Genomic DNA, 21636 nt, shown 5'->3' on the forward strand with positions numbered 1-21636 from the left:
GGTTGCTCCATCACCCTGTCACCTGTCTGCAAAGTGGGCTGGCGTGGCCTCGACAAAAATGCGTCTATTGGCCAAGAGCTGATGTTCAGGTGTTTCTTGTTGAGGTCGGATGCTCTGAATCACCTACATCCATCAGACCGATTTAAACCAATGTCCGAGCCAACTTGATGCACATTTTTAAGAGGAGCTGCTGCTAACTGGAAAGATCGACTCATTACATTTGCAGAAGCCACCGAGCTGTGAGCACAACCGAGGACAAAGGTCTAAAAGCCTGGCAATCTTGCTGGGTTTGGTGGGGACGGGATGGAGCAGAGCATCGTGCTCCGGGGAAGCTGCTGAGGCTGAGCGTGCATCACCAGATGAGCACACTTGTGAAAAAGCATCATGAAAAGGCAAATGTGATGATGGACGAGCAGGCATTCGGCGTGCATGGTGTCATCCTCCCATGACCCTCAGCTGAGCACCCAAATCAGGAGAGATGCAGCCGACCAGCGAGATTGTGGAAGAGCAACCTGCGGGAAGAGCAGCTGCAGAAACCTCCTCCCGTGGCAGACAACGAATCTGCGCTGGCGTCTGGATGTCAAAACAGGTTTGGAATAGGTGAAAACCTACCGCAAAGGGCAAAGCAGCAATCTGGCTTCCGCGTCCCCGTGGAGAAGGGAGGAAGTAATGGATGAAATTGCAGAATATGATTTAATCTCAGGAAAATTCAGGTTAAGTATTAGGAAAAACTTTTCGCCCCTTGAAACCTTTTTGTGTTAGTGCAAAGACATCCTGTTTTTACAGGAGCTGGAGACAAATTGTTAAAGCTTTGTCTGTCTTCCAGCTACTGATGGCAACACTCTTGTAATTATTCGACTTCTCATTTATGGTGGGTATTTGTAGAAGGCGCCCAGCCCAGCCATCACAACCCAGAACAGAGTTCTGCTGTGCTGCTGGTACAAAAAGTGTTGCAGGCAGATTTTGGCAGGCCATGGGTGGATTCAGCATCGTTAATAAATAGCAACCAGAAAACAAAATACTGCTCATAGTTTTGGGGCTTCGAGTTAGTCACTTTTCCTGGTAGCGGGATGTCTTGGACTTTGCAAAAGCCAGTTATTTATCGTCCCAAAGATTTGTTCTTCACCAGTGGGCAGCACTGGGAAGCCTCCAGTGCCCTGAATAAATTAAAATCAAAGGGAAGGCTTTTCCCCTCCTTACTGTGGCATGAAGGTTATTTATTCTGCTTGAAGACTGCATTGGACCAACACACTCTTGGTGTTTACCAAATAATAACTACTCAAAAAATATAACAAAGCTAATGCCGTCTTCATATTGGTTTTTAAAGCCCAATATCTCGCTGCATTGTACCTTGAAGAAGCTCCACGAGTCTCTGAATGGTGGGACTGCCCTACAAGGCTCTACAAACTGTCAGCAAAGCCACTGCAGAGCAGCATTTGCGACGCACAGAGAAGCAACGTGTGTTTTCCAGATGCAATGTGTAATTTTATTGATAAACTTCAGCTGCTTTCCAAAGAGAAGAGAGAAACATCAGCAACGGACTGATGCGCTGAGGATCTCCCATGGGTGGTAGCAGGGAGTCGTGATGGAGACTTCACGTTATGGCACATGCTCTGGAAGAGCTGCGAAAAGGTAGTCCTGTTTGTAGAGAAGGCAGATTAATATTTTTGCAAAATATTTTATTCAAGCCTCTGTTATCTCAGTCTTGCAGCCAGAAGGTGCTCACAGGAAAAAGCTGCATGGCAGCAGGATGGAGGAGGAGGTGTGGGTAACGTCATAAAACCCAAACCTCGTGCGCTGTGCACTGAGCGCAGCCTTTTACATTTCCTTTCTTCCCCCTTCTAAAAATCCAGGCCTCAATTCACTTCCCGTTTCCATTGCCGCATTCATACGTTTTGGTCCATGTTCAGCATGGAAGAATTTTATTTTCTTCTTTTAACTGCGATTCCTTGTCTCCCTGTGAATATGAAGGATTTCAAAGCCCCAAGCTGCATTCAAACTGCAGGCTGGATCGGGGGCGGACTCCCCTCTAGTAGGAATGTTGCGGTGGAAGTGCCCAGAAACCCAAATAAACCGATAGCCTATCGTGCCACGGGCTGTATAAATACACAGCAAGACCTTGTCTGTGCAGGGAGTGATTATTGTCTACAGCGGCTATTGTGTGTCCCTGTCTAGACTCTATTCTGGAACAAGGTGACTTTTCTTTCCAAATGCAGAGGTGATACGGGAGCTATGCCAGGTGCGCGATTTCCCCATATAGGCAAGATGTAAGAGCCGGTTCCCAAAAGTTTTGCTTCACCTTTTATTCCTCGTCCCAGACCTGCCGTCTCCTCAGGGGACTTGCTGCTTTCCCAAGCATTTGCTAACAGGCCGGGCTAAGGGATGGCTTTGAGTGAGGCTGGAGAAACTGCCCCTGCTGAAATACTATCTGTTGAGGCAGACCTGCGGAGAAACAGCCTCCCTCTTTGGGAAACTCCTAGAAAGACGGGGATGTAGCTATTGGAGATAATGAGAAGTGATGTGACCTGACGCAGCCTTTGACCTTCCTTGGTTATGTAGCTCGGGGAGCGAGATGGTAGCAAATGCTGGAATATTATAAAAAAGCAAAGGATTGCAGTAGTTCTGCCCTCTTTTCTATGGGAGATGGATTATTTCTCCAGCTGATAGCTCAAGTTCCCTAAACAGCAACAGTTGAAGGCAGAAGTGGAAGCAGCAGTATAAACAGCAGTGTGAATATTGGGTGAAAACATCCCGGCCGGTGGAGTTACCGCTTTCCCTCCCTATGGTGCATAGCTGTGACATGCAAAATGCCCCTTACGACACAGCATGGGAAACATAAACCTCCCCAACCCCTCTGTCATCCACCCTCGCACGCTGATGTGACACCGTACAGGGCTCCTGACCACGTGAAATAACAATGCGGGGCTCCCCTGCCAAGTTTCCAGCTGTTTCCACATGTGCATCTCATACTTACCTCCTCCCGTGTGCCTGTGCCAGGACCGAGATTCAATAAAATGCCACGCTAATCCGCAGTCCTTTTTCATTAAATGACCTATTAAAGCTAGAGGAAAAGGGTTCTTATTATTATTATTTCAGTTGGGAACATGTTCCCTGTAGTACCGGGTGTTTTTAATATGTATTTTTTGCATTGATTATGTTCTCTTCTACTTTGTTATCTCTGCAGAGGTTTGTCGCTACTGCCTCTGGTTTGCCCCCAGCTCCTTGCTGGTGCCTGACTTAGTGGTGATTTGGTTTTAAATTCTGTGAAGTTATTAAATACTTGTGTATACAAGTTCATGTATTCAACGTGGGAATGCCATGAATGCCATGATTAGATGCTGCTAAAGCGGGTAAGTGGAGAGGCCAGAGGATGCAAAGAGTTGCAGGGAAGCCTTGGGGTGGTACCCGGGATGCTCAGGGATGCTCGGCCATCTCCCTGGGCCACGTGCAGGAGGACAAGGAGCAAAGCCCTGTCCCAGGGCAGTGTTTGAAGCGAGACTGGCACGGAAAACACGGGAGGAGCACCAACCCGAGTACCGCACAGGGCTGAAGCCCTCGGGCTTTAACACCTCATCACAGGTCTGCCATGTTAGTTCACTGTGTTAGACCTAAAACCTGATTTTCGGAGGTCTTGAGTGCTGGCACCAGCTGTCAGGACAAGTAAAGATGATCTGGGGAGATGCAATTGTTGCATTTCTGTGGGTCTGCACAGACTGTCCATGAATAGAGACGGGCTTTGGCTTTGTGATGAAGGTAACGTTGCTTTCAGAACCTTAACTCTGCCTGAGCTGCTTTTCTCAGGCATTTTAGTTGGATTTATGATGGACTTTTTTGTGTTTCGGTTTGTTAGTTGCTTTCTATGCTAAAACAGAAAAAGCTCAGAAAGGAGAGAGTAACGTCCTCATGGCTGCAGCTCCCCAGGATGCTCCGTTCAGGGCTGGACAGGGAGTTGTGCAGCTTGGGGCACAGTTTGTTTTGCTCCGACCAGCTGTGCAGGTTACTGGTTCCCCAGTAATCCCAGTACAGGTACGGCACAGACCCTGTGTGGCACAAGGGGAGGTGCAGCCCCAGGTTTTGGAGGACAGGAGGCAAGTGTTGGAGTGTCAGTCCATGTCTTGATGGAGACAAAGCAGCCTGGGCATGTGTCACTGGTACAGGGTCAGTCCCCAGCTGCCTTTGTCCTGGGTGAAAATCCAAAACCTCAAGATGAACCCAATTTGTGCGTGCATGCCCACCTTAGAGCAATGTGTGCATCTGCCCTGGCTTTTTAATTAATCCACCGGATAATTCAAGCTCTGACCCTCCTGTTTTGCACACTCAGAGATGGCAAAAGCGGAGCTCAGCACCAGGCGAAATCCCCCATCCTGCAAACTATGTTGGGGGCTGGGTCTTGCTGGATCCGCAGACAGCGTCACCTTCCCACTCTGGGGTGTGATGCTTCCTTGGACGCAGCCCAGATCTCCTGGTCTCTTTTTTTTCCCCTCCCATTGCCACCGTATCACTTTACAGAGTAATGAGTTAAACAGCGCGGTCGTTAGAGCAGCTCGGCTCCTGCGTGCTCCCAGCATCGGCGACGTGCGATATCTAACCCTTCGTGCTGGGGGGATTTGCAAGGGGAGGGGCTGCACCGGGTGGAAATTTCTCACCGCAGACTTTGCTGGGGCCAGACATGTTGTAAATTTTACAAGAAAAACACTTTGCAAACCAGAAGTCCAAGTCTCATGTGCACGGAGCTGCTAATTAACAATTTGGAGACCATGTGAGCCGGGGAGGTGATTCCTCCGTTACAGAGCCTCATGGTTTTGAATCTGGCTTTGAAGATTTGGGATCCTCTATAAAGCTCCAGCTTTGGGAGTCTGGTGATTTCTGTTGCTGTTCTTCTCCAGCTTCTCCCCAGTTTGCACTCAGGAACCTTCATGCCTCCCAGGCCCTCCTAGAAATAGCGCTTGAAATCATACAGAGCGCTTTAAAATGGGCTCTGCAGGGAGGCACAGGATGCTGGAGCTCTGACTCACGATATTTGATCTGCCGTTGCTGTGACACCTCTCGCAATGTCCTTGCTCACAGCCGAGGATCCTCGGGCATCCCCAAGCCCTCGAGGGGCACAGAGTGGCTCGGGGTGGCTGGAGCTTTGACATGAGTCATCCCATGAAACATGACATGATCAAGCCCTTGGCAGGATGAGCTGCGCGGTGGGCAGGACGGAAGCAGGCGGATGGGGAGAGTAATCTTTTTAAAAAGCTTAAATAACTGTGGTTTTCCTCGAAATTGCGATGAGCGCTGGGTCAGAAACCCTGCGAGGTAGAGCTGCCGCTTGATGGGCCTTTCCACCAGCGTTTGGTGTTTTCCATCTCCTTTCTCTCCTCTGTTTCCCTTAGCAACGGAAATAACAAACTTTACCACTAGAAAAGATTTGCAGAGAAACTGCCTTGATGTTCTGCATTAGTCACAGGCGTGCAGGTACAGCTGCCGGCTTTCGCTTTCCCACAGTGTCCCCTACTGCTTGCATTAAAAAATCCATTTAGGTACACATTAAAAAAGGAAGAAAAAGAAATCTTCATGTAAGGATAAAGTACAGAAAGTCACCAGAAGGGGAAATGCTTCTTATGGAGCCTCAGCAAGAATCCGTGCGAAAAGCGGGAGATGAGAGGAGTTGTGGAGGGAGGAAAGTGCAAATTCTGCCGCTGCAGCTCGCGTGGCTGCAGGGTTATGGTATGACATGAGGTGTAAAGAGAATAGATTAGATTAAACTAAATAAGAGAAAGGAATGAGGAATAGAGAGTTACTTTCTTCTGTTTTCTCTCTGGTAACATGCCAGGGGAAAGCAGCCTGCTTTAAAATGATGGGCAGATCGGCATTTCAAAATGTGATGTTACTGTTCCTCTGTGGAGCTTGCTGCTAAAAGAAATGATTAAAATCAAGTATTTAGGGGACAGAAGAGGCAAGAGCACCTCCAGCTAGGGTAGATACTTGTAAAGTCAAAAGCTCTCCCTGCATATGCCAGAGGGTCTCAGTCTGGACTTTAAGGCATTGGGTCCCACAGGATCTGTTCCTTGCAACACCAGGACATTCATCGTTTGCTACCCAAATTGGTTGTAATCTCTCCCCACGCAGAAGTCTGTAACGCTAATAACACTACACAACAAGCCCAGCAGTGCCTAACATTTATATTTTTCATTCCTTCCCCAAGACCTATGAGCAGAACGAATGGATCATCCACTTGGCTGGGAAGCTCCTGGCACAGGAAGAGGAGACCTTGTCCCTGATGGCCACCAACCCGTTCGCGGGCAGAGAACCCCCACGGTAAGTTCTGCCGAGGGAGCTGGAAGCACCCGGGCTCTGTGCTGTTCCTATCTGGGATGTGCAGACGTGGTTTCTGTTGGTGGTTTGGGGTTTGTATTTGCTGGTACTCAGGTGGTGCGTTTTCTGAGGATACTATGAAGAGCTGGTGCTCTCGGCACCTCAACGCCTTCCCAGTGGGGACACAAGGACCCTTTGGTTGGCCCGTCCTCAGGCAGGTCGGTGAAGGGCTCGGTGGTGCTTCTCTTGGACAGAAATCATGGCTGCTCTAGTGGTTTCCTGCCCATCAGCTTTGGACTTTTTGCCATGGTCATCCTGCGAGCTCAGATCAAAGACAAAACAGTCCTGCAGAAATGATTGTTTGTGTGGACACTTGTCTTGGAAGTGTTTGTGTTTCAGTGAAGACACAAAGCAAACATCAGCAAGCGAAAGGCACAGATGACAACCCCAAGGTTTTCTACAAAAGGAAGATTTTTCACAAAAGCGTCTATTTTGTTGATGAAGTTATTTTTAGCTGAGAAAACATTTTAAGGGAATTTTGGATCAGCTCAAGTAATATTATGCTCTTGCTAATATTTTCCATTTGAGGCTCTTAGGATGCACTGCAAACAAGGATGAAGGTTCACAGCCCCGTGCGAAATGAATTTCCTCTTGAACCCTGCTGATGCTTTTCAGCTTTAGCCCAGCGCATCCCCCAAACCTGCTGAGCAGAGACTCCTTTTCCAGCTCAGACACTAACAGCTTCCACTTTCTACCAAAGCGCTTCTTCCGAGGTGCTTTACACATCCCAAGATGATATAAAAGTATAAACCCAGGGTGGTTTATACCCTGAGCTGAATGTATGCCGGTATATAGTCTGCGAAAAAAACAGAGCAGGAGCACAGCTTGGAATATAACCACTAAGCGAGTTGCACACCATCATATTTGAGTATTTCTAATAATATTTCTAATAATGTCTCATTTCTGGGGTTCCCCAGGCATCCCACCCCATCATATTGCACAGGCAGCTCATCAGAGCATCCATCCAGGCTGATGGGAACATAGTGGTACAAGAGCCGAGCTGGCTGTAAGAACAGTTATTTTGGGGGTTTTGCACATATTCTCACTTGAGAGCCGTTTCTCCAGTCGGTGCAGCGTCGCAGAGCGAACCAGCGGCACGTGGGGCAGGATCCAGGGACTCACAGCTGCACCAGAGCTCCCGTAAACGATGGTTTATGGGTCAGGACACGTTGCAGGATGGTGTCGCAATTTGTCGAGTTGCATAGCAGATCTGTTACACACAAATAATGACACCCTGGCCCTGGTCCAGGAGGGCTCTGGGGAACCTCGATTAATTATTGCTACAAAAGTCGTGCTGGGCTAGAGCGGCACAGCCCTTGCCGTGTAGAGATGCAGCTTTAATCATGTTTACGGTGGGGTTTTAACTGTGATGAGCTGTGCCAGGGCTGGCTTTCCATGCCAGGAGCAGCACATTGGTGCTGCAGGATCAGGTGGTCGGCTCGGTGGTGTTGAGAGGAGCACGTGGAACCTCTTTGTTCTGGGTTGTGTTCCCGTCTTGGCTGTGTTTTTGCTTGGGTTTTATGGACCTTCATTTGATTGCACATGCATTTATCAGCCCGAGTAGGGTCTGGAGGTTGTGACAGTGAGTGAGGCCTCCCGGCTGCTCCCTGCCACCCCCCTTTTTGGTGGGTGCACAGCCCCACAGATGTGGCACCGTTCTGTTGGCCAGGGAAGGGGCACAGTGCAGCCCCATTGCCCACGTGGTGAAGGTGCTGGGCACCTCATTAGGCCACTAACGAATGCCGGAGCTCACAGTGGGCAGAAATCCATCCCAGTGCAAGCACTCACCCACCGGGATGCAGCAGGAGGTCATGGAGATGGTGCTGGGGCATCATTGGCAAAACTGAGCTGGAAGAGCAACCGGAGAACCGGCACCATGGCAGCTCCATCTTGAGTGGGTTTAGCAACCGAGTCTCACCAAACTTTGCTCCTGTCCCTGAATCTCAGTGCTGTAAATTCACCAAGAGACATTCATTGCAGGGCATTCCTTTGCGTTGCTTTATTTTTGTTTTAGTTAACAAAAAGCAACCTAGAAGTGCTGGCTGACCCCCAGGGGTTTTAGCAGAACCTGGGACCCTTAGACACTGAGTCACCCGTTTGAATGAGGTGTCCCCAGGTGCCAGAAGCCGTGACCAGCTGGTGGCTGCTGGCAATAAACGGCTCTGGCGGTTCACGGAGCAGCAGAAGCATTTGATAATCCCAGAGCTGTTTATTACCGCGTGTCCCCCGGTGCCGTCAGTGTTGCTCCTGGTACTCACTGTGACTCAGCCTGAAAACAAGACACCGCAACAGATTAAAAAAATCAAGAAAATATATATTATATCTTGCCTTCCAAGACTTTGCCAGCAATGGGCTGTGTCTCTGCTGTGCTTTCTGGCATCAGTGGTGTTAAAAAGAATTAAAGTAGTTGAACACAGGAACTCTTTTTAAAAGGAAAATAACGAAGAGGGATTTTGCCGGGTAATGCTACATCACTCCAGGTGGTGAATAGGTTTATTTTATGGTATTCTGTAACGAGTGAGGATGTGAAACGTTCAGTAATTCAAAGCAAGACTAAAAGCAAGTCTTCATCTTCATTAGTCTTTGCAGGATAACGATTGCAGAGCGTACAGAGGGCTGCAGGCAGGTCCAGGAGGTAATGACACAGCAGCGTGGATGCTGAGCTGAGCACACGCCGCTATAGATCTTGTGAACAGGGTTTGATTCATGCGTTACCCTGGTTTAACCACAGCACAGACTCTGTTTTCACTCTTTAGCAGCTATTTTATAGTAGGAAAAGATCAGGATCCAGCGCTGGTTTTATATGTCAGCTGCCTTCGCTCTGGCATTACCTTTGCTTTAAAAGTTTTTCATGGGTCTAAGTGTATTTTTGGGTGGCGTAAAATAAAAATAACGATTTACAAATGCTCATTTTGGCTCAGACCAAAATCCAACACCCTGTTTCACTCTGGATCCCGGGCTGTGGGTCATGTTTTGGGTTTAGCAAGCCAAATCCCAACACCCCTGACATTTGGAGCCGGGTGGGTGCTCCCCGTGCCCCCCCGGCGTGCTGGCTCTGGGTCGGATGCTGCGCTGGGCTCTCCCATCTCTCACCAGTTCCTGCTGCCATTTACATTCCTGCGGTTATTCCCTGTTTGCTGTTAACGCTTCGCCTGCGCAAGGAAACCAAGGTGATCATTTGCCTTTTTTCCCCCATTTTTCCTGCCCCGTCCCAGTTCTGCTGGGTTGACACTCGTGGCTGGCGCAGGCACAGCAGCTTTTCACCCGCAGTTAATTCTGCTCGGGCGGGCTCGCCTGCTCAGTTTGAGGTTGTTTTTCCATTAAGTTTCAAATACACCTTTTCTTTATTTCATTTTAAACACCCCGTTGTTGCACATTGAGGCTCCAGCGGGGCCGGCGACCGTGGCCGGGAGCTGGTGATCGATCTGCACCCTGCGATCTGGGGGCAAAAACTGCCGGAAGAGGCAGTGAGAGGAATACCTACTTTTTAAATCTAGACAATCTAGCCATTTTTTGAACCCAGCAATCTTCACCTGAGTGCTGGATGAAGACAGCCCTCGCCTTTTTGTTATAACTTCCTTTTTAGTTGTGAACAAAACCCTTAAATTTAAGCCTTCAACGGTAACACCAGGAAATAAAAGGTAATTCAGGGTGGTTGTAGCTGGGATGGTTTTGTAAGGGCATCTCCGTTCCCTTCGGTAGCTGCGTGGAAAAGAAGCTCATTTTCCTACCATATTTCCCCGCCGCCCCCTCCACTCTAAAGGGAATTTTGAGACTTAATTATTTTCATTCCCTGCTAGACTAAATAATTAGGGGAAGGGACTGTTTTCCATAAGAACATTACGCTCCATACTCCACGGAGTTTATTCTGTTAATGGAAACTCTACACCTTAAATAGCCAAGGGACTTTCAAAATGAGTTAATGCCTTCGAAATGAAATTTCTGAGACCAAAGTTTGTAGGTTTCTTTACAACTCTAGAAATTATAGTATTTTTTCAAGTGTGATAAACTTAAAATGAGAAACAGGTGACTGATTAAAAATGAGGGTATTGTTGAGCACCCGGCCTGGCTGAGTGTGAAGCTTTACTTCAAGCACGGTGATGTTTGTGGAATGTAGATTTACAAAATATTATTGTGCAGCGGATAGTTCATAAAACACCAACCGTCATAAATCTGAACGGTAGGGCTTTGGCTGAGAAATTAATAAGAGTTTAACACACCGTCATGGAAACAGACTGCAACAATAAAAGAACACAAAAATCAGATTTTGCCTACAGAAAGGTTTTTATTTTTGACCTGAAGTGTTCAGTGTCTCTGATATTAAATCATGTTCACTTAAGAACTTTTATTCCAATTATAGTAGTACTTGGTTGAAAAAGCCCCAACATGCAGCTGAAGACCTGAATTTGTAGCGGTGCTGTTCTTTATGGAGGTGGCGCTTCCTGTTTGATGCCACCTGGCTGCAGGAGGGCAAGAAGAATATCGAGTTTGGTTTTGGTTTTTTATTATTATTATTCAATTGCCCATTTATTTCCCACTTGTGCCACAGCTACTGGGCTTTATATATACCTGGGGCCACCTTGTCCTGTTATTTCAGGCCATGTAAGTCACCATGGACATATGGCAGAAGGTGTAGGATGAACCGCCCACGAATGGGGGAACATAGAGTATTTATAAAAAGGTTACTACAGCTTGATAGCTCATTAAACCGTTTGTCAATTTTTGTGTAATTGTAGCATGTTGCCATCGTGAAATCTACTGCTTTGAAATTGGGTCCGTCTTTGAAACTGGGTACGTATAATTGGAAAGCAAACCTTTATCACCAGCTTTACAAATGTCTGATATCAGAAGGAAATGATTCCACTGTCCTGAGTGCAAGTTTAAGGGATTTTCTTTTGGTATAAACACTGTTGATGTTTCAGCATTGTCGGGGAGGACAGGGCTGGTCTCAAAGCATCGGGATTTCTCCCAGAATATAAAATCGGGTTTCCAGCCACGTCTCGTAGCGGTGGCAGCTGCAGCCTGTCCCCAGAGGAATAAACCCCGAGTTGAATCTCCCAAGAGAGTCCTGAGGATGCTTCGGCTCTGCAGGGCCAGACCTTGCAGGAGCTTTGGAGAAAGAGAAGTCAGTGGCGTTGAAAAACAACCCATAAAACTGCCCTTATTCTGCAAACTTGGGCCAAGATGAATTTATGATCCCTCCTGCTAACGGGGCTAGAATAAGCAAGAAAGCTGATGATGGAGGATCCGTTCCTGTAATGAATTTGTACTTTCCACTGCCACTTGCTCCCTGATTTACAATGGAGTGGGGAACTTCAAGATTGAAAAAGAAACTACAAAACCCCCCCTCCAAATCAAAAAGGCACCCCATGTTTTGGTTTCTTTCTTGCCTCTCCCACCCCGCCTTGCCCTGTCAGGCCATTAATTCTAACAGAAACCACCAGCTCTGGTTTTTTCCCTTGAACCCCTCAGCTGTTGCAGGGAGACAGCTGCACCCTCTGGAACTAATTACAGCTGTCTAGGAGATTTAGCCCTCCATCCCAACAACTCCAATATTGCTGCTAATTTTTAACACGTACACTTGGAAGATGTCATAATAGGCTGATATATGATCGAATCTTAAAAGCGCTACAGCGCAGCTGCTGCCACGCATCTGGTGGGATGGGGATATTCATTTAAAAAATAATGCTGATTATTTTTAGCCATTCTGCCCTCCCCGAGGCTGTAGCTTTGTCATAGAATAGTTTGGGTTGGAAGGGACCTTCAAAGGTCTTCTAGTCCAACCCCCTGTTCCTCCATCCATGTTGTTGCTAGAGCAGGAAGGGTTTTCCTTCTCCTGGAGGAGAAACGCCTGACGTGCTTTATCTGGCGCTATCTTGGTTCTTGCCTCTCAAGTGGCTCCTTTGCCCTCGTCTGTCTGCTGAGGGACGTGTCCTGGGCTCGGCTGGTTCAGCAGATGCTCCTCCGAAGCTGTTTCCCTGCCCGGCTGCTGTGGCTGCTGCCCCAGGAGCTGCTGGTTTGTGTCCGCTCGGTAATCCTGGGAAACTGCCCGCAGCTGGGATTGTCCTTCCCGAGCGTTCCATCTCCTCTGAAACATGAGTCTGGCTCAGCCTCCTCTAAATACGAGTGACTACCTGTAGCATTAGTCTTCGTTTAACGTAGACAAAGCCATAACCTTCTTGAAGATGAGGAAGAAATTTTTTACACTGAAGGTGGTAAAATACTGGCCCAGGTTGCCCAGAGAGGTGGTGGATGAGCCACCCCTGGAGACATCCCAGGCCAGGCTGGATGGGGCTCTGAGCAGCCTGAGCTGGTGAAGATGTCCCTGCTCATGGCAAGGGGGGCACTGGGGGAGCTTTGAAGGTCCCTTCAACCCAAACTGTTCTGCGATTCTGTGACTCCATGTTCCCATTTCTCCAGAGCAGAAAGCACGGTTCACACATGCCAGCAGTGTCACAGACCTGTGCTTCCCTTCCAGCACCCAGAAAGTCTTTACCAGAGCCCTGAAGTTGCAAAAAACAAAAGCAATTGCTGACAAGGTGATCTGTAACCTGTGGCGGTTTCTTAATCTACAGGCAACCACACATACGTGCGTCTTGCCCGAGTTGCAAGTTGTCCAGTGCTCCGAGTGATGCTTGTAAACTCTGTGAGCCCCAAAATGATGGACTGGGGGGGTATTAATGCTTCAGCCCTGTTAGTGCCGGGCATGTTCACTCCCCAAATCCCAAGAGGAGGGAGCAGGACAGGAGGAGCTGGGAAATCCCATAACGTCAGGACTGAGGCACCCAGGTATCTTATAAATACTGGGGTAGCTTGTAAAATCTCTGAGCCCTGAAATGAGGGGCTCCAGTGAGTATTAAACTCAGCAGCTTTTATATCGCTGAGCCTTGCAAGGAAAGATTCCTGGAGGTTCCAGGTTTTCTGCATTTCTCCCACAGCTCCTGACCCCAGGAAGGATGGAGAAGACAGAAAGCTTGGTGTCTGGATGCTGCCATCCTATTTTGATGCTCAGAGGTGTTCTGATACTCCGACATATTCCTGCTGCTCTTTCTCTGTCCTGCAGCCCACGTTGGCTGCTGCAGCCATGGAAAGGTTCTTCAGATTGATTTAGGCTCTGGATGAAAGAGCCTGAAACATGGTCAGATAGAAGGGCAAACTTTACACCACAAAAATGCAGCTTGAATTGCACGTGGTGGCTTTAATGCTCACACGCTTCTAGTTTTACAGGCCGATCCCTTTGATAGCAAACGCTTTAATAGACAAAAGAACATATGGGAAAAATCATACCAAATCAGATGATAGGTATTGTTTAATCTGGGCAGGCAAGCTCGTTCCAAAGGGACAGGGAAATTTTCATTCCAAAGGGAATTTTCATTCTAGCAAATGCAGTCCCTGAGGTTGGGGAGAAGGTGCTTGTCCTGAGGCATCTCCTGAGGTCTCCCAGCTCTGCCCCGGGAGCTCAGACAAGTCACCTGCTCCCTGTGCTCTGCATCCTCATCTAGAAAACGAGAACTTTGCAGACAGGTCCTTCAGTGTGGGACACCCCCTTAGACCCATGTGGGGGTGTACGTAGAGACCGATCCTGCTGGGGAGATGCTCTGCAGTCGCTTAGTGAAGAAAAACCTCCAAAAGTCCCGGTGTGGCCGGTGAAAGGAGGCTTCGAGCAGGAGAGGAACTGGCATAAAATCAGCTACTGAAGCTTTTTTGGGAGGTGGAGGTGTTTTTTGAATTCAAGAAAGCAATCGAGCATCACAGCTTGGAAATCTCTGACCGTCCCGGGCAGGAGCCTGCAGGCTGCCCGGACCCGCAGGAATGTTGCTGTTCAGTTGTGCTCTATTTATTAAATTTTGTGCTCCTGTGAAGTAAACACTCTGGGAGTAACACATCAGCCCCTGCTTGACTTTTGCCAGCTGCAGAGAAGTGGTGAGGGGAGAAGGCAGCAACTGCAGGGTCTCGTGGACGGGGCTGAGATGCGGGTTTGTGCAGCGGGGTGATCCAGGAGGCTCTGCTGCAGAGCGGTACGGCATCGGGGACACCTCTGTCCCCACGCTTCCCTTGGCACCCAGCCCTTGCGAGTAGTTTAAATTAGAGCTGTCCCAGTACAGCTCCAAACGCTTTAGTCTGGGCTTCCTCAGATCCCCCCTTCATTCTCAGTGGAGGGGGAAACAGGGAGATATTTGTCCTGTTTTCCAGCCAGGAGACAATCAGAAGACAGAATTACTGCCGGTTGGTACAAGTCAGCAGCAGGTGATGGGTGTGATGAACAGCTCTGCGTTAATGTGTTTTGTCAGCAGAATCGTTTTGCTATCGCTCACCTGGGTACCCAGCAAGATTTAAATTGAGATGTCGAGATGTGATTGCAACAGCCCTTTTAATTGGGTGCAGTTTTGTCGGTCGTCTGCGAACTCCCCTGCGTCCCGTCGGTGTGACAAAGGTGAGCGCTAATGGCAAATGTATCGGAGTCGTCCCTAATTATTTGAGCAGTAGGAAGGAACTTTGCGCTGCCCCAGGCGCAGCCCCGGGAGCCAGCAGCTGCGGGAGCGCGGTGCCCCGCTCAGTAGCAGGGTTTGTATTTTGGTAGTGAAGCAAAGCAGGTTTAAATGAGCACTGACATGACTTTGACATTTTTATATTGTGGCTTATTTTATGAACTTATCCAGCAAATGCGGCGATGCACTCTGCAAGCAGGGACCGCGACGCTGGAGGAGCAGGGTGTTACTCCTTCTCTTGTCAGCATGCCCTACATCAAGCGGGACCAAACCCCCCGAACCCGGAGGCATGGTTAGCCTCCGAATGTGTTTCACGAGACTGATGAATGCTTCTTTCTACACTGCTTTAAAATCTCCTTTTCTGTCAACTCCCAGGGCGGCCAGAAAACAGATGCGCTCGTAGCCCCGCTAATAAGCTGCGGAGCAGAAGGAGCAGCCGCTGGCCGGGGCAGGGGGATGTGGGGGAGCTGGGGTGGGAGCTGGGCTCTGTACCTAGGAATATTCTGGGCATAAATACTCAAGAGTTACTCTCAGAAAACAGTTTTATTGTTATTGTTTCAAAGTTGGTTGTAGAGAAGTGGAGCGTGCAGCGGTGGTGGGGAGGACATGGGGAGTGTTAAAGTTCTTCTGCCTGGTGCATCGTTCAGAAATTGCGTCCAGAGGAGCCCGGGAGCTTGACAGGGATGGTGGCACTGCTGCCCACGGCCATCCTAGGGAGGGAGGGAGGGAAGGATGGATTGACAGATGGATGGAGGGATGGATGGATGGAGCGCCGGGATGCAGCAGCCAGCCAGGCTGAGCACCCTCCAGCCCATTTCTCCATCCAACTATAGAAAAGCTCGAAAACTCCTGTCCCAGGGGTCCGTTAATGGGGTCCAGTGCCTTTCCAGCTGCCAAAGAGCGTGGCCAGCCCCTCCTGAGCTGCTGTGATTTGTGTCTCTGCAGGTGGATCCGAGGGGAACACTTCAAGTACAAGTTCAGCCAACCTGGGGGAAAGCATGCCAGCGAGGGGAGGTGGTGGATTCGGAAGAGGATCGGGCCTTACTTCCCCCCTGTCAACCTCCAGGGCCTGAAGAAGTTTTTTGAAGACAGGAGTTGGCCGTACCCCAGGCGGGACTGATGGAGGGGATGAGCGAGCTCAAGAGGGACCAGCTGGGAAAGAAGGGGAGCCGTCACCCCCCTTACAAATGACATGTCCTGCCTCTTTCTGTATTTTTTATCCATATCTTTGTTTTTTCACACATTTCTTCCCATATCACATATTATACAGAAGGTTCCCAGTCAACCTGTCCACCTGCTGTTGTGATCTGTTTTTTTTCATCTTTCTGTTTCTTTCTGTTCATCCTTGTCGCCACAGCCTTGCCTGATGATTGATCCCTTTTGCCAGGCTGCTCTGTTTGGAAATCATCAGCTCTAGAATTTGGGGGAAAAGGTGAACAAATACTGTAATTAGGGTAGGTGCTGGTGTTGCTGTCCCCAACCTGTTGCATTGTTTGATGGTTGCTGGGGCTGGGCAGTGTCCTCCGGCTGGAGGAAACACTCTGGGACTTCAGCTTGAATATCCCCTGTCCCTCCTGTTTGCTTTGGAGTTTCCCCTCATCTCAGTCTGTGTTTAAAATCACCCCAAATTGTCCTAACACTTGAGTTTTCCTCAGTGAGCCCAAATCACAGTGATGGGAGGGAAGCGAGAGCAAGATCATGGACGGCGTCTGAAACAGCCAGCGTCTGGCCAGGGCAGTTTATAATAATCGATGGCTTGTTGGCACGTTCTGCTGCACACGTTTCTTCTTGCAGGGGGAGAAAAAAACGATCAAAGCAACCTGTGTAACACATAAAACCCCGTTGTGTCGGGCCTGCCTGCAGAAAGCCGCAGGTTTGCTGAGAAACCCGAAATAGCTCCTTGCTGGAGCTGCCGTGTGGGCTCGGTGACTCAGCCCCGAGGACAAGCGCAGCCTGTGTGTCCCATGTCCCCAGCGCTGCCGATGCTCGCGGGTCACCCGGAGTCGCTCAGTCTGCCGCCAGCCCCACCGCCCTCAAACACGGCTTGTTTGCACGGGCCCGGGCCCGGCGGCGCAGACACGTGGGGCTGCGCTTTCCTGTTTGCTTAACCTGGGATTTTTATAACTGGTGCTTTTTGTCAGCGGGGCTGAAACCCGCCTGTTTGGGGAGCTGGCGGTGGTTGGTGCCGGTGTTGTCTGGGCGCTGGTGTTCGGGAGGAGCCGAGCATCCCGCAGGCACCGTCCAGCACCACCAAGCAGGAGAGGGCAGGGAGAGGGGCAGAACGGGCTTTGCCAGAATTTTCCCCCAGGGATTTTGCAGTGATGTTCACCTTGGCCCTCCCAGTGAGGAATTCCAGTGGCTGGAAGGCTCACAATGAGGCTTTCACCCTTCTCGAGCTAATTCATCCCAAGCCACATGCAAGACGAAAAGCGTTGCTGTGTGCTGGGCTCGGGGCTGGGGACAGAGCTGTCCCTCTCGGGGGCCACCAACCTGTTGGGGACCGATGGCACCATGGGAGGGAAAGGCGGTGGCCACATCTCTATCCCTGTCCCCAGGGTTCATCCAGCTGAACCCATCCCCTCTCATGTAGGAATGTACCAAAATGTGGTTTTGAAAGAAAAAGGGGTGCAAACTGGGAAAAGCAAACCAGCGGGTAACTGTCCCCGGCACGGGGCAGCGTCGGTGTGGGCACAGAAATGCCGTTTCACACATTTCTTCCCTCTTTTTGACTGCCTGTACTGAATGGGCACCACTGAGAGGGTATTTATGGAAAGGCTTTAAAGCAAACAGCCCTTGCATAACCAGAGGGAGCTTCACTCGTTTTTTTTGCTTTTCTAAAAGTGTTGAAAAGGGCAAACAGCCACAGCCCTGGGAGGGCAGCCCAGCCACGGTGCCACCCCACGGTGCCTGCTCTGACGTGGCTCTCAGGGACACGCCAGCTCCCCTGGGGCTGAGGCGACAGGTGATAAATAAGGTGAGTCGTGGGTGTCACGGCACTTAGGTGTGTGAGGGACATCCTGTCCCGGTGAGCTGGTGCTGCGGGAGCACAGCTCTCTAGCCCCTTCCCTGGTGCATTCCAGGGTACGTTTGCACAGGGTTGGTTTCCAGTTGCCTTTCCTGCCCAGTTGCTCCATGTCTGGTAGGGTGGAGGGAGCAGGGGGACCCTCCCGTGTCCTTCCCGGGAGCTGGGAAGGTGGGAGACTTGGTGGGACTGGGGGTGCCCAGGGCTGCGTAGTGACGGTGACAGTGCTGGAGGTGCAGAGCCCACCGCTCAGAGCTGCAGATCTGAGCACTCTTGGCCAGGGACCGGGAAACTCCTATATGTTACCCAGTCTTTTTCAAACCAAGACGAATAGTTTAATTGTGAGGCTTGGAGCAACATATAGGGCGCTCCAAATTGTAAATAACATTTATGGCTCGATTGTGTTTTCCTAAATATTTGGAAGCCAGTGTTCTTCTGCGAACAATGGAAGAACATTTTGTTCCGATTACCGTGTGGAGGGACGAGGGCAAACACCGTGATGCTGCATCTCGCTCCCATTATCATCCTGCCAAGGGGCTGGAGACGCTGGAGGCCACATTGTGTCCCTCGAGATCCAGTGTTGATCACGGGTTGGGGTTTGTGTCTTGACAGCCGGGGAAGATAACAGTGCAGCTTCAAGCCGAGCATCTCTGTGAGCTCGGTTGCTGCCTGCACTTACTTCATTGCCAGACACCGTTAGAAGCATTACATTGATATTTTCTTTTCTCATGGCTGAAATTGAGCCCTGGAGCTGGATGCACAGAGCAAGGCCAGACGCGTCCCACGGCCCACGACCCCATCTCACCTCTCGCGCGACCTCGGGTGGGATTTTCTTGCAGGTGAGTTGGCCGCGAGCAGCACCGTGTGTACAGAACCTCCCATAAAGGCAATTTGCACCTTCCCAGCGCCCAGGATGGCCACGGTCACGCAACGAAATCCCGTGGAGGATCCCACCTCTGCCGGGGTCCTGCCTGGGGGTCCTTCTGGCAAAGCCGGGGAGTTGGAAGTCGCTGTTAAAAGTGATTCTGTCCTCAGTCGCACGCTCTGCTCCCCATCCCTCTCTGTGGGTGCTGGGGAGCCGGCAGCTTCACTAAGGGTGTGGGGGCCAAGGGTGCCCCCTGCATGGGTGATCAGTGACAGGTGATGGGTGACGGACATCCCCCAGCATCCCTCACGGGCTGGTCACCAGCAGCAAATGGTGCTGGCCTCCTCCATCCCCAACTTAATTAATTTCTTTTGGTTTCCAACCTCTGGGTCAGGGATAATGGAACCCAGACCGGCATTGCCATTCCTGTTTGCTGTGCTTTGTGCTTGTTAAGCTTTTTTTTTCCTTTTCTTTTTGTTGTTTTTTTTTTTTCAAATCAAAAATTCTCGCTCCGCTCTGCAGTACTGGCTGGAAGATAATACCCATTCAAAGGCAGTGAGGAAGGTGCATGCAGGGGATTAAATTAGAAACGTTTCCCTGGGACAAAATTTTGAAAAAAAAAAGAAAAGAAACAATTATTTAGAGGGGGTGAGGAAATCAGAACCACATTGTGTTATCTGTTGACTGGAAGTTTTCTGGGAGAGAGTTGGTTTCTTTTTGGACACTGAGCTATGCACTGAAAGTAAAACTTTGTGGCGTTCCCAAGTCTGCGTGCCATAAATCTATTTGAAAGAGAACTCTGTCCGAGGTCTGCTCCTGCCAGGCTCCTCTTCCTCACTTGTCTTTGAAGAGGGGACGGGGACACCCACCAAGTGCCCGCAGAGGATCAGGGTCCCGACATGAGCTCCAGCGCCTGTCGGGTGCGGGGTTTGGGTCCATCAATCAAAAATGGGCTGATCACCCCCCTGACAACTCTCTTCTCTTGGCTGTTTTTTCCCAGCTCATCCCCTCATGCAGAGCCTGATCTAATCCTGCTCCCTCCTGCTGTGTGGGCTCCAAGCCCACCCCGGTGCCACCTGTGCCGAGAAGGGAAGGACGTGGCCAGGCTGCTCACCCCACTGCAGGCCTGGGCAGCTCATACATACCAGCAGATGGAGTTTAGCTCATCCCTCATACCCAGGGAGTGGCTAAATCGATCTGTTTTTGCACAATCCGGGAAGACCTAGCAGTGTGGCTTTCAGGGCGCGCTGCAAGGGACGATGCGCATGTCAAGGGGAAGGCTGGATCAGCCATCCAGGCATTCCCAGAGGGGCTGGTGGCTTCAGCTGCTTTATTACCCTGCCCTCCATGTGAGGCTTGGGCTCAGACTTCTTTGAAAATTAATTTGCAAGGGCTTTCAGGGTTGTATAGATCAACCACCTACCTCGCCCTCCAGGAGAGCTGTCTTCTGGTGGGAAGGTGGAAATGGGTGCCGTGTGTTGATGTGCAACACATTTACCCTCCCACACGAATTTTAGATGTAGCTGGAAAATCTTTAATGATAGATTTATTCAGGCTGGACATGAGGAAGAAATTTTTGACACTGGGGGTGATGAGAACCTGTCCCATGTTGCCCAGAGAGGTGGTAGATGAACCATCCCTGGAGACATCCCAGGCCAGGCTGGACGGGGCTCTGAGCAACCTGAGCTGGTGAAGGTGTCCCTGCTCATGGCAGGGTGGCACTGGGGGAGCTGGGAAGGTCCCTTCAACACAAACTGTTCTGTGATTCCATGATTCTATGATTATATTTTTTGAAGTTCTGTTTTCCCATTGGGGTTTATTTCTGCTGCAGGAACACAGAGAGGTTCCCAGCTCCATCATTATCACTCATGCTGGCCACTGAGCCCCGGGAGGACAGCTGCCCCTCGCCAAACTCCTCAAACTGACAGCCTTCCTTTAAAAAAAATACCTCTAGAGTTGGTGTAAAAAGCAAAAGATTTAGGGTGACTGATGTTTTGGGAACATGGGGCCTGTGGTGGGGTCATGGTGAGGAGAGCATGAGGTTGTCCCTGTATGAGGCTGTCCCTTGTGCACTCCTGCTGTCATTGTAAAGCACACCCACCCCGAGATTTCATCATTCCCGGATCATTTCTAAATTGTAGTTATTTGTTTTAAAGTAGCCAACCTTCAGTCTGGGAGTTACTGCAGAAAATGCATGTATTTGTATACCCTGCTCCCAGCTGCTTTTAGAAGCTGGCTTTACTTTAACACATATTAAAGGAAAGAGCTTTTTTCCTTCCCAGTAGATTAAGTTTGGCTAAACAATTCAGTGTGAACTGCTGGGCAAGAGGCAGAAACCTGTAGGCTAAATTACCCAGCTGCTATAAGTTTAGACCAGCATGGGATGAATTTCAGGATCGTATATTAGTTTTCATTTAATCTGATTATTCTGCGCTGGAGTTCCTGGAGGCTCTTCAGGTTATTGTCAGTCAAAAGAATCTTTAAAAGCTTCCATTTGCACTCAACTTTTCCCATTAGAAGTCTATTTTCATTATGGATCGATTTTTATTTTAATGAAAAAATGATTCTCCCAACTTCTTGCTTTTTATTTTACCGCAGCCGGGATTAAAACTGAAGCCACAATGGGGTCGTGCCACTCAAAATACCATTTGAGTATGAAGGAGCTTGGGCAGACGGTGAGGAGGCAGATAATGGGGAAAAACAGCTTCGCTGCTCCCAGCGATGCTCCTGGTGCCTCCTCATCCTCACACCCCTCCCTCCCTCCCTGGGAAAATGCTTTAAGTGGTTTGAATCCTGGGGGGATTTCTTGCTCTAAAGTCTGGAAGACTAATGTAGGACTAACTGGTCTTAAAAGCCCCATGCTGAGTGGCTCTGAGTTGCACTGTCAATGCATGGGCTGG

General features: G+C 49.7%; 1 protein-coding gene across 1 annotated transcript in view; it reads left to right on the forward strand.

Moving 5' to 3' along the window:
* Positions 1-16177, forward strand: part of LMF1 (lipase maturation factor 1) — a 180466-nt gene extending 164289 nt beyond the window's left edge. The window contains exons 10-11 of the mRNA XM_080354157.1: positions 6191-6303; positions 15795-16177. Of these exons, the coding sequence (XP_080210283.1) occupies positions 6191-6303; positions 15795-15969 (288 nt within the window). The 3' untranslated portion in view covers positions 15970-16177. The remainder of the gene's footprint in view (positions 1-6190; positions 6304-15794) is intronic.
* The last annotated feature ends 5459 nt before the right edge of the window (positions 16178-21636 follow it).

Source organism: Nesoenas mayeri (genome assembly GCF_963082525.1).
Source record: "Nesoenas mayeri genome assembly, chromosome: 15".
Classification (NCBI taxonomy): domain Eukaryota; kingdom Metazoa; phylum Chordata; class Aves; order Columbiformes; family Columbidae; genus Nesoenas; species Nesoenas mayeri.